Here is a 13,660-nt window from a genome sequence, read left to right as displayed (position 1 = left end):
AATTATAGGTTAAGAGTTTATTTAACTATAAAAATAATTTGAGGGCTTGGTTAAACACAATATAATGAGTTGAAGGGAAATAAAAATAAAATAATAAATAAGGAGTGTTTAGAAGGCAATTAGCCACATTTAAAATTTGGTGCCGTCATCATTTCACTTTTTTTTAAGTAGCCACCCAAAAGGATAAATTTACATATCAAATCTCTGAATACTTTAAATTATTGTATTTTAATACTGTAGTGCATTTTGGTAAATAATTTTATGGACATATCATTTTACTTATTAATTTTATTTTTTATATTGAAAAAGCCGTAAAGCTAATTCATTATTAAAAGTGGAAAAATTCAGGGCAAACATTATCTGATACAAATAATAATTAAAAAAGGGTACTATTATTGCGAAAACACATCAAATCCAGTACCAATTAGTGCCAACAGACAAGCTGCTTACGAGGATGACTGTGATTGCTGATGGTGATTGGAGGTCTTTCACGTGGAAATAATTTCTACTCCTGGAAAATGTATTTTTCACGTGGAAGATAATATCAAGCTACACAACACGTTTTCAGGAAAGTGGCCTGGCCACCAATTAAAGCCTATAAATCACCCTCTTACATTGCAACCATGTCCATCACAATTCAACAAAGCTATTACATTTGATACTACTTTTCCACCCAAACAAATTTAAGTTGTTTTGATTGCAACATATGGCAATGTCTTCTTCCATTTTTATAACAAATTTTCTTCCTTTGCAGCAATCCCAAGATGAACGTCCCAAGGTCTGTCTCAAAAATTTCGTTGATGAACTAATGAATTTAAACGATCACGGTGTTTACTGATAGAATATATGTTTATTTATTGCAGTGTCGATTCAATGGAGTTGCAGTGGCCCAACTAGAGCCAGAAAATGCAAGAAAGACCATGGTCAAACAAAGTCAACAGACAAGACAAGTGAAAAGATTCCTTAATTTCTCAGGAGAAAAACCGTCTACTCCGCTTCTTGATACCATAAACCATCCCATTCATATGAAGAATCTTTCCATCGAGGTAAACAATTAATTATACCATTAACTATAATTATTAATACTTTTAATCACATATTATTAATTTGTTTAATGAAAAACGATAGGAGCTTGGGAAGTTAGCTGATGAGCTACGAGAAGAGGTGGTTTACACAGTGTCAAACACTGGTGGGCATCTCAGTTCAAACCTTGGGGTGGCTGAGCTAACAGTGGCACTTCACCATGTTTTCGACACTCCAGTGGATAAGATACTTTGGGATGTTGGGCATCAGGTAATAACATTATGTTTTCTATTGCTAAATACAGTTAGTTCCATTGATGTATGATGGGTTATTAACATACTGTATTTTGTTATTTGCAGTCCTACCCACATAAGATTTTAACCGGTAGAAGATCGAGGATGCATTCGATTCGACCAACATGTGGATTAGCAGGGTTTCCGAAAAGGGAAGAGAGCATTCATGATGCCTTTGGAGCTGGCCATAGTTCTACTAGCATTTCAGCTGGTTTAGGTACTTGTTCGAAGCTCTTCGGCAATGACGATAAATGCAAATTAAAGGTATGCTAATTAATGGTGGGCTGTTTTATTGCAGGGATGGCAGTTGGAAGAGATCTGTTAGGGAAGAACAATCATGTAATTGCAGTAATAGGTGATGGAGCAATGACTGCTGGAATGGCATATGAAGCACTCAACAATGTTGGTTATCTTGACACTAATCTCATCATCATCTTGAATGATAATAAGCAAGTTTCGTTGCCGACCGCCACGGTCGACGGTCCGGCTCCTCCAGTTGGAGCTCTTAGCAAAGCTTTAACAAAGCTTCATTCTAACAGGGAATTTCGTCAACTACGCGAGGCTGCAAAGGTGTCAAAATTCAGCTATTAGAATCACATTACTTTCCTATGATGACTCTGCAAAATGGGCTTATTTAAGTTGTTTTGACACGTGCACAGGGTATCACAAAGCAAATTGGTGGGCAAACACATGAGATTGCTGCGAAATTCGATTCCTGCATGAGAGGAGTAGTCGGTGGTTCGGGGGCTAGCCTGTTTGAAGAATTAGGAGTATACTACATAGGACCAGTGGATGGTCATGATGTAGAAGACCTTGTTTATGTCATGAATGAAATTAAGTCAATGCCAGCCCCTGGACCTGTTCTCATTCATGTCATTACCGAGAAGGGAAAAGGTTATGCCCCTGCCGAGGTTGCACCAGATAAAATGCATGGTAAGTACAACTTAACACTACATAAATAGACTTGAAGTAAATGTTGTCCTAATTGTGTCTAACATGGGTATTTTAAGAAAAATGAAAAAGTTCGGGCCATCATAGATATTTCTTCTTATTTTAGGGGTTGTGAAATTCGATCCCAAGTCCGGGAAACAAATGAAGAGCAAGTCAGCAACACGATCGTATACTCAGTACTTTGCAGAGTCTTTAATAGCTGAAGCACAGGAAGATGACAAAATAGTGGGAATCCATGCCGCCATGGGAGGAGGAACCGGGCTTAATTTGTTCCAAAAACAATTCCCGGATCGATGTTTTGATGTCGGTATAGCTGAACAACATGCTGTTACTTTTGCTGCTGGTTTAGCTTCTGAAGGGCTGAAACCGTTTTGTGCTATTTACTCTTCCTTTCTACAAAGAGGATTTGATCAGGTAATTCCTAGTTAATAATAAGCAAATTTCAAAGAAATGGTATGATCAATATGATAATAACAAAGAGTTTGCTGATTGCAGATAGCTCATGACGTTGATCTTCAAAAGCTCCCTGTGAGATTTGCAATAGACAGGGCTGGCCTAGTGGGTGCAGATGGACCGACCCATTGTGGTGCATTCGATACTACTTTTATGGCATGTTTGCCTAATATTGTGGTAATGGCACCTTCAAACGAGACTGAGCTGATGCACATGGTGGCAACAGCAGCGGCCATTGATGATCGGCCTAGTTGTTTTAGGTACCCCAGAGGCAATGGCATTGATTCTATTCTCCCACCAAACAACAAAGGAACACCATTAGAGGTACAATTTTATTTTACAAGCTTTACAATAGGCCAAAACAAACAATATCATTTGAAATTTCTTAACCCAAATTTTGAACATGGTCAGATTGGGAAGGGAAGAGTACTAAGAGAAGGAAGTGGCAGGGTGGCCATTTTGGGGTATGGAGCAATCGTACAAAGTTGTATGAAAGCAGCTGAACAACTACAAATGCATGACATCTCTACAACGGTGGCGGATGCTCGTTTTTGTAAGCCAATCGACGGAGATTTATTGAAAAAACTAGCTCAAGAACACGAGATATTAATCACCGTGGAAGAAGGATCTATCGGAGGGTTCAGCACCCACGTCTCACATTTCTTGTGCTTGAATGGACTACTAGATAGCAACCTTAAGGTAACACTAACATCCATTAACATTTATACTTGGTGGAAATGTATGTTATTGTTCTAACATATCAATGTTACATGGTGCAGTGGAGGCCAATGGTGCTACCAGATAGATACATTGACCATGGATCTCAAAGTGATCAAATAGAAGAGGCAGGGCTGAGCTCAAAACATATTGCTGCCACAGTTCTTTCACTACTGGGGCTAACTAGGGGAAGCAAATGTATTATATAAGACAATTATAGTATGAAGGTGAGAAAAATATAATGTCGGTAATGACAATATATCGCAAAGAAAAATAGAAATAGAAAAATAAAGAACACACAAATTTTACGTGGAAACCCTTTCGGGAAAAAACCACGGGCAGAGGAAAAGAAAATTCACTATGTCGAAAACTTAATTACAAGAGGAGTAGACTATGCCTATTTATAGACTTGTAAACCTTATTCTAATAGGAGTGAAACTCCTTATTCAAATAATATCAAATAGATGGAGTTTAATAAGGTTTAGAAACCTTATTCTAAAATAAAATAAAAGAAGTATAATTCTATAGGGATTTTACTTTTATTTTATTTTACCACAGTATTTTATTTAAATAAGGATTTGGGTCACTTAATTCTAACAATCTCCACATTGACACGAATTCTTAATGAACAAGTTCTTCATCGTGAACTCTCAACGAACAAGTTTCTCCACCTCTTCCATAAAACCCCTTAAGGGTTTAACTTCAACAATGAACACCAACCAAGTCTAAGCAATACTCAAACTTGGTTATAGGAAGTGACTTAGTCATCATATCTGCAGGATTTTTATGAGTACTAATTTTGCTCACAACAACATCACCGTGAGCAATAATATCACGAACAAAATGATACCGAACATCAATGTGTTTTGTTCTCTCATGAAACATTTGATCTTTTGTAAGAAAGATGGCACTCTGACTGTCACAAAATACTATATTGATTTGAAGGTCTTCATTGAGTTTACTAAAGAGTCCCTTCAACCATATAGCTTCTTTACAAGCCTCAGTAATCGCCATGTACTCAGCTTCAGTGGTAGACAAAGCGACTGTAGTTTGCAAAGTGGCTTTCCAACTGATTGCACAACCTCTGATTGTAAAGATAAAACCTGTGAGAGATCTTCTTCTATCGAGGTCCCCAGCAAAATCAGCATCTACATACCCAATGACTCCATCTCTAGTTCTTCCAAACTGTAAGCAAACATCGGTAATACCTCGTAAGTATCTTAAAACCCACTGAACTGCTTTCCAATGTTCTTTACCAGATTCGCCATGTATCTGCTAACTGCACTAACTGCATATGATAAATCTGGACGTGAACAAACCATGGCATACATGAGAGATCCCACTGCACTAGAGTATGGAACATGTGACATGTACTCAATCTAATCATCTAATTGTGGATACAAAGCCGATGAAAGTCTGAAATGGGCTGCTAAAAGAGTACTAACAGGCTTAGCATTCTGCATATTGAATCTGGAAAGAACTTTCTCAATGTACCCTTTTCTGACTTAGATACAATTTACTTACTTTTCTATCCCTGAGAATATCTATACCAAGTATCTTCTTTGCTGGACCCAAGTCTTTCATCTTAAATTCTTCACTTAGTTGGACTTTGACCTTTCTTATCTCTCCTTTATCTTTCGCTGCTATCAACATGTCATCAACATAAAGGAGTAGATACACAAAAGAATCATCACTATTTTTTCTTAAAGTAAATACAACTGTCAAAGCTACTTCTTTTAAAATCATGAGAAGTCATAAAGGAATCAAACCTCTTATACCACTGTCGTGGTGACTGTTTCAAACTGTAAGTGGACTTTTTCAACAAGCAAACATAGTCCTCTTTTTCTGAAACTGTAAAACCCTCTGGTTGTTGCATGTAAATATCCTTCTCAAGTTCTCCATGCAAAAATGCAGTTTTTACATCTAACTGCTCAAGCTCCAAATCATGCATGGCCACAATACTAAGCAAATTTAGAGTCGAACTATGCTTTACAACTAGAGAGAACATATCTATGAAGTCCACTTTTGGAATTTGACTGTAACCCTTTGCAACAAGCCTTGCTTTATATCTGGGTTCTTCAACTCTTGGAGTCCCCTCTTTATTTTTAAACACTCATTTACAACGAACAACCTTTTTACCTTTAGGAAGTTTCACAAGATCCCATGTTTGATTTTTGTGTAGTGATCCCATCTCCTCTTGCATAGCAAACATCCATTTTTCTGAGTCTTCACAACTAACCGCCTCAGAATAATTAGATGGCTCTTGATTTGCATCTACATCTTCAGCCACATTTAAAGCATAAGTAACTAGATCAGCCTCGGCATACTTCTTTTGAGGTTTAATTTCTCTTCTAGTTCTGTTTTTGGCGATAGAGTATTATGGTGAAGAAGCAACTCTATTTTGAATTTTTGTACTGGCTTTAGTAGTCGATTCTGTTGTAGATTCTAGATCAATCTGATGCTCCACCTGCTTTTGATTTTCTTTATTGGAAGAGTCTTTAAGAGATAAGTTAGGTAGCATAGCAGTTTCATAAAAAAACATCTCTGCTAATCACAACTTTTCTATTTTCAGGACACCATAACTTATACCCTTTTACACCAGCTTTATAACCAAGAAAAACACATTTAATAGATCTTGGTTCCAATTTTCCATTATCCACATGAGCATACGCAGGACAACCAAAGATCTTTAAATCAGAATAGTCAGCAGGATTACCAGGCCATACATCTTGTGGAGTCTTTTTCTCAATGGCAACGGATGGAGATCGGTTGATCAAAAAACATGCAGTAGAGGTTGTTTCTGTCCAAAATGACTTTGATAAGTTGGCATTTGACAACATACATCGAACCTTCTCCATGATTGTTCTGTTCATTTGTTTTGCAATGCCGTTTTGCTGTGGAGTATGACGAACTGTCAAGTGTCTCATGATCCCTTCTGACTGGCACAGTTTATTAAATTCATCAGAACAGAACTCTAAGCGATTGTCTGTGCGGAGATATTTTATTTGCTTTCCCGTCTATTTTTTAATCATGGTTTTCCAAGACTTAAATGCGGAAAACACATCGCTTTTCTGCTTCAAGAAGAACGCCCACACTTTTCTGGAAAAATCATCAATAAAAGTTAGCATATAATTAGCTCCACCTCTCGAAGGCACTCTGGATGGCCCCCATAGATCAGAATGTATATACTCTAACGTTCCCTTCGTGTTATGGATTCCTCTGGTAAATCAAACTTTTTTTTGCTTCCCAAAAATGCAGTACTTACAGAACTTTAGTTTGCAAATTCCTTGCCCATCAATAAGTCCTCTTTTGCTCAATTCTGCCATGCCATTCTCACTCATATGCCCTAGGCGCATATGCCAAAGTTTAGTAATATCATCATCTGACAAGGAAGAGGATGACACAACTACATCACCAGTAACAGTAGAACCCTGCAAGACATATAACTTGGCAGTCTTTTTCTACCCTTTCATCATAATGAGGGAACCTTTGGAAATCTTTAAAACCCCACTTTCAGCTGTGTATTTGTACCCTTTTAAATCAAGAGTACTCAATGAAATTAAATTTCTCTTTAATTTTGGAACATGTCGTACTTCACTGAGTGTTCTAACAACTCCATCAAACATCTTAACTCTAATTGTTCCAACACCTGCAATTCTACATGAAGCTTTATTTCCCATCAACACAATACCTTCAGACACTGTTTTGTAAGTTGTAAACCAATCCCGATTGGGACTCATGTGAAAGGTGCAACCCGAATCAAGGATCCACTCCTCGCTCGCTTTGGAATTGTTGACAGAAGCGACTAGAAGTTCACCATCACTGTAATCTTCTACAACATCAGCTTTACCAGAACTTTCTAGTTGTTTTCCATTTTGATTCGCAGCCTCCCTTTTAATCTTATTCTGTAGCTTATAGCACTCGGATTTAATGTGCCCTTTCTTCTTGCAAAAGTTACAAGTTTTACCTCTTTTTGAAGACTTCGACCTACCCTTAGATTTACTGCGAGGATTCCGTTCCTGTGTCCTTCCACGACCATTATCAGCATTCCGATCTTGTCTCTCACGAACAATAAGACCCTCTCCCTGAGAGTCAGTTTTAACCACAAGATGCTTCATCTTATTATACGAGGTTAAAGAATCATAAACCTCATCAACTGTGAGAGACTCGCGGCTATATAAAATCGTATCTCTAAAGGTTGAATAAGACGGGGGCAACGAACAAAGTAGAATCAACCCTAGATCTTCCTTATCATACTGAACCTCCATGGCCTCCAAGTTTGAGAGAATTTCTTTGAACACTGTTAAGTGTTCGTGCACAGATGCACCTTCCTCCAAACGATGAGCTTAAAGACGCTGCTTCATATGTAGCTTACTAGTTAGAGTTTTCGACATACATATCTGTTCCAACCTCTTCCATAATCTAGCGGCAGTCTTTTCCTCATCACATCCTGCAAAACTTCGTTAGACAAATGCAGATGTAACTGTGTTAACGCCTTTCCATCCTTGCACTTCTTCTCTTCTTCCGTCAATGTTGAAGGCATCTTATCTACCCCTAGTAGGGCTTCCTCTAAGTCCATCTGTGCAAGAACTGCTTGCATCTTTATCTGTCACAACGCAAATCTGGTGTTGCGATCCAACAGTAGAATTTCGTACTTCAAAGACGTCATTACTGTGATTGAGATGAACAACCCGGAAGCTCGGATACCAATTTGAGAAAAATATAATGTCGGTAATAACAATATATCGCAAAGAAAAATAGAAATAGAAAAATAAAGAACACACAAATTTTACGTGGAAACCCTTTCGGGAAAAAAACCACGGGCAGAGGAAAAGAAAATTCACTATGTCGAAAACTTAATTACAAGAGGAGTAGACTATGCCTATTTATAGGCTTGTAAACCTTATTCTAATAGGAGTGAAACTCCTTATTCAAATAATATCAAATAGATAGAGTTTAATAAGGTTTAGAAACCTTATTCTAAAATAAAATAAAAGAAATATAATTCTATAGGAATTTTACTTTTATTTTATTTTACCACAGTATTTTATTTAAATAATGATTTGGGTCACTTAATTCTAACAGAAGGTTTTACGTAAATATGTAAAAGCATGGTGTAATCAATGTAAAAGAAAAAAATATAAGAGTAATATTTTTTTAAAGATGATAATAGGTGAAAAGTCGAGGAACTATATGCTTGTGAGAATCATTGGCAAGGAACAACTAACAATTAGTCGGTTTCAAGTGCATAGCTTTCAACCTCCAACATTTGTGACAGATTAAGATCAACACATATAAAACTTGCACGTATATACATAGAACACACCCATGAAAACACATCAAAAACCAAACGTAATATACCTACTCATATTTAAATGAGCTAATTATAATTTTGTAATTTGTACTAAAAAATTATTTCCCAACTCATATTTAAATGAACAAATTATAATTTTTTTTTTAAAATTCGATTTTATGATAATGGAAACCTTTTAAGCGAGACAATTATATTACATTATATTGTATTTATATGTGATATTTCCCTATAATTTATTTGTGTTTTGTATTTCAGCCGACTTAAAAGTGAGTGGATATACATGCAGTACCCAAAGAAAAAGATCCCTCCATGGCCCATGGCACGACATTATTAGATTGATATTTAAGAGCTGACTGGACGATTAAAGTGATTTAAAATAATATTAATAATGAGTATAATATAAATCTGGATATATTAATATTTTTATGTTACATTTATACTTTTTGTACATGAACATATCGTATCATCATAAACACGATGTTTGTGTGATCTAGCAATGGTTTGTGTGATCAGTGACTTGAACAAGTCTTCCTCCAATGATAGTCCTAATAACCTGTCCTTGAACTTAAAAGTGTAGCAGGAGATACCTTTTATGACGATTATGACCAGGACAGTCCTTAGCACTAACAATTTCCTAACTATATCGTTGTCATGTTGAATTCTTCATTCATGTGACACAAGAGATCTTCTATTCGAGTCCCTGATATGAAGAACCCATGCAAGTACTTCATTATTCCTCCCCACTCCTCATGCCCTCGTTGCTTTTCCTTTCTAAATTGGATGAAATCCATTCCTTTAGAGATTTCCTCGTTATTTTGATATACTCTTCCACTTCCTTGATGACCGTTATTGGGTCGGGTTTATACCTTCAAAGATAACTTTGTTTCTAAAACCCAAATTTTCAATAATGTGATTAGCAACTCCCCTTCTAGCCGCTTTCAGTAATTGTATAGTCCAATCCCTCACATAAAATGAATTAGTGTCTCTCGTACAAATACCAAATCTCAACTCAGATCACTCTGCTCTGACCAAGTCACACTCCCTGAATAGATTATTAATGTCCTCTTCTCCTTGACATAAAGCAAACTTTGGATTGATAGTGTTAATTGTCTTTTTTAACTCGGTTTGCAAGGGAGGGCATTATCAAGGAGTGTCCAAAGAAAGATAATCACTTTGAAATGGACTTTCAATGTCCACATAAAGTTCCATGTTTTCTTTGAAACACTTGAATAATGTATTCTCGAACCTTCAAAATGCATATTATTCAAAATGTGTGAATAAGCTAACCTTATCGTGAAATTTCCATCCCACGTGTGTAGCCATATAGGCACAGGAGATCAACTATATATAACTAGCATTTTGCTCAAACATCCTTCAAACTCGAACAAATCTCCAACCTCAATAACTCTTTGCATTATATATAGTGTGAACTAGAGGTGATCATGGGTCGGGCCGAGCCCAAACAAAATTTTAGGCTCCGCCCAGCCTGAAATATGAGCTTGAAAATTTGTCCGGCTCGAGAGAAAATTGCTAAGCCCAAGCCTAGCCCGACCCGACCCATATTAAATATATATTTAATATATATAAAAAATATATATTTGATTAAAAATAAAAATATATATTTAATATATAATTCGGGCCGGGCTAAAATAGTTTTACCCAAGCTCGGCCCGTTTTCTAAACGGGTCTCATTTTTTTGTCCAAACCCATATTTCGGGCCTATATTTTTACTCTAACCCTCTTATTTTCAGGCGGACCGTCGGGCCGGGCCGGATAGCCCAACCCATGATCACCTCTAGTGTGAACCATGACATTATATATCTAAAACCCAAAATAACTTAATTATTATAACATTAAACATTTTTATATGAGAAAATAATAAATGAGATGCAATTTGCTTAACTAATTAAATTCTCTTTTTCAAAAGCAAGTGATTCACATTAATCATTTTGGCAGACAGCTGTTAATTTTGTAATCTTTATCCACCCACTCCAATTCCCAACCCATTGACGAGCCTTCCTTTCTCTTTTGGTAATCCATCAATTCCAACTGGATGCAAACCCTCATAATTTAATTTCTTAGATTATATCTGCGTATTAAAAGAAATTGCTTTTCCAATAAAATTTCCAAATTAAAAAAGATTTTATTATATCATAGGTAACATGACACACAACTCATTTTTGTAAAAGCCAATTGATGAAGATTTTGTTTTGAGGAGAAAACACAGAAGACATAGGTGACAAGTTGTTTAACCTAGTTCATAACTATATAGCTTACTTTAGTATAAGATCCTAACATTAGCCACTACTTTTTAGACTCTTTTGTTTTAGTTTTAATCAAAAAAGAAATCATGTGATGATTTAAGTGGTTGAGTTTTTGTGAATACGTGTTGGTCCCAAAAACAAGTTAGTTTTGACCTGACGTAGTCAACCAATGTGACAATGACTTTTAAGCAACACCATTGGTTTAGGGCAATGGAATCTTGTAGTTCACTCAAATAAGCCTCGGCCTACGGAGAGGCGCATAACCGCGTTTGAGTTTAGTGAGTGTATTACAGTATGGGTTTGCCCGTGTCGAACTACCGATCCAATTCTAGACATGCATATCTATCTGCTTGAACTGTAACTAGACATAGAAAGGCGGCACCAAATCCATAAATTAAACATGCATTTTGGTACCAAGAAACACCCCTCAGTATTATTAGATTGGGATCCTTCCTTTCTTTTCACTTTTTTGTTTCCAGCTGTTTACAACTTTGGTTCACTCAATGTCCCGATGGAAACACAAACCACGAAGTTTCCCCCCTTTACCTTGTTTTCATCCCCCTATATAACCACCTTCTATCACTCCCCCATTTCATAACATCATAATCCAATTAGAATAGAAACACCATACAGATAAATAAAATATGAAGAGTTCACTGCTGGTATCTGTTGTAATCAGCTTGGTAATAATTGCTTCAGCCGCCAACTTTAACCAAGACATCGACGTTACTTGGGGAGATGGGAGGGGCAAGATTCTCGAAAACGGAAACCTTCTCACTCTCACCCTCGACAAATTCTCCGGCTCTGGTTTTCAATCCAAGAACCAGTATCTCTTTGGGAAGATCGATATGAACATTAAGCTGGTCCCAGGCAACTCTGCTGGCACTGTTACCACTTATTATGTAAGTTTTATCATCATACTTGTCTCTTATTTATGTTAGAACTCTGTTGATATCTGGGGTGAGAATTGCAGCTTCGTTCGGAAGGGTCGACATGGGATGAAATCGACTTCGAATTCTTGGGGAACCTAAGCGGAGACCCATACATAGTCCACACCAATGTATATACACAAGGCAAAGGTGACAAAGAGCAACAGTTCTACCTTTGGTTCGATCCCACCAAAGACTTTCATACCTACTCCCTTCTTTGGAACCCTCAACGTATTATGTATGTCTTATTATACAATCCCATTTTTCTAAAAACGTTTCAGTTTCGATTATTTTCAGTATGTTTAATTGTGATTCTTTTGAATGTTTACAGCTTCTCTGTTGATGGGACACCAATTAGAGAGTTCAAGAACTTGGAATCAAAGGGCGTTGCGTTCCCAAAGAGCCAGCCGATGAGAGTGTATTCGAGTCTTTGGAACGCCGATCATTTCTTGTTAAGACGGATTGGAGCCTAGCTCCTTTCACTGCTTCTTACAGGACTTTCAAAGCTGATGCATGTGTCTGGTCTTCTGGTAAATCATCATGTTCCTCCACCTCATCACCCTCCCAAAATTCATGGCTATCGCAAGAACTGGATATAGCGAGCCAACAAAGGCTCAAATGGGTTCAGAAAAATTATATGATTTACAATTACTGCACCGACACCAAGCGATTTCCTATGGGACTTCCTAAAGAGTGCACCGCTTCTTAATTTGTTGATTAAGATTCCCATCGCTAGTCATGCCGAAGGACAGATACTTTGTTCAAAAGCAGCCTCACGGTATTCTTTTGTTTCAGTCTATGTTTTGTAACATGTAAAACTAAGCTCAATAAATAATACTATTCAGTTTCGGAAATTATACTACTTTAATGTTTCTCTGATTGAAGTCAAAACATCTAACCAGGGAAATATATAGGTGTAATTAATAATATAAGCTCAATAATCAACTACGAAATCTGTTTTTATCCATCTAAAATTAAAATCATATTATAATTTTTTATACAAATAATATTTTAACAATACAATTATTGATATAATTGTAATTGTTATATATGTAAATTTTTAAATTAATCTGATATTTTATCATATTCATATATAAAATATGTATATATTAATATTTTCTGATTGAAAATGTATCCAGTTGCTACCGTAGACCTATGGTCAACTTACTTAAAAGAAAACCTATAGAAAAATCGCATGTGACACCTCGGGATATATATTGTGATATTTTGCCAATGATTTGTTCGTGTTTGGTGTGCCAGCCGACTTTGAAGTTGGTGAGAGACATATATCAACATACATCCATTCGAAGGAAGACCTCGATGGGCCATGCCACAACATTATATATTCGCATTTAGTAGCTGACTAGAAGCTCAAAATGATTTAAAATAATATAACATTCATATAAATTTTGATATATTAATAATAAATATAATATAAATTCGGATAAATTGATAATTTACTTAATTATGCTCGCATTTTTTATTTTGGTTACTTAATTTAAAATTTTTTAATTTAGGTATTAATGTTTGAATTTATTTTTATTTTGATTACTTGTCGTTAAATTGATAATCAAAAGTCTTTTTCTAACTGGTATAATAATATATTTAGTCCTCAATACTTACATATTTTATCAATTTGATCTTGATTTCCTATTTTTTTATTAAAAGTGGCATTTTTGCCTAATTTTGCCAATACTCAAATTCCTAGAGAAAAAA

The 13,660-nt window shown here is 36.1% G+C and overlaps 1 protein-coding gene and 1 pseudogene across 1 annotated transcript; both read left to right on the top strand.

Annotated features, from left to right (window-relative positions):
- The first annotated feature begins 619 nt into the window (after positions 1-619).
- Positions 620-3,696, top strand: LOC107918523 (probable 1-deoxy-D-xylulose-5-phosphate synthase 2, chloroplastic). Its single transcript, XM_016848097.2, has 10 exons — positions 620-778; positions 864-1,046; positions 1,129-1,293; positions 1,383-1,533; positions 1,615-1,886; positions 1,976-2,249; positions 2,374-2,681; positions 2,763-3,044; positions 3,132-3,419; positions 3,500-3,696. Exons 1-10 carry the CDS (start codon positions 707-709, stop codon positions 3,644-3,646), a joined length of 2,142 nt encoding a protein of 713 aa, XP_016703586.1. The 5' UTR covers positions 620-706; the 3' UTR covers positions 3,647-3,696.
- A 7,759-nt stretch (positions 3,697-11,455) lies between these two features.
- LOC107920670 (probable xyloglucan endotransglucosylase/hydrolase protein 23) lies at positions 11,456-12,798 on the top strand (annotated as a pseudogene).
- Positions 12,799-13,660: the final 862 nt, after the last annotated feature.

This window comes from Gossypium hirsutum, chromosome D08 (assembly GCF_007990345.1).
Source record: "Gossypium hirsutum isolate 1008001.06 chromosome D08, Gossypium_hirsutum_v2.1, whole genome shotgun sequence".
Classification (NCBI taxonomy): domain Eukaryota; kingdom Viridiplantae; phylum Streptophyta; class Magnoliopsida; order Malvales; family Malvaceae; genus Gossypium; species Gossypium hirsutum.
The sequence above is the reverse complement of the archived record's forward strand: the minus strand, read 5'-3'. Positions and strand labels throughout refer to the sequence as shown.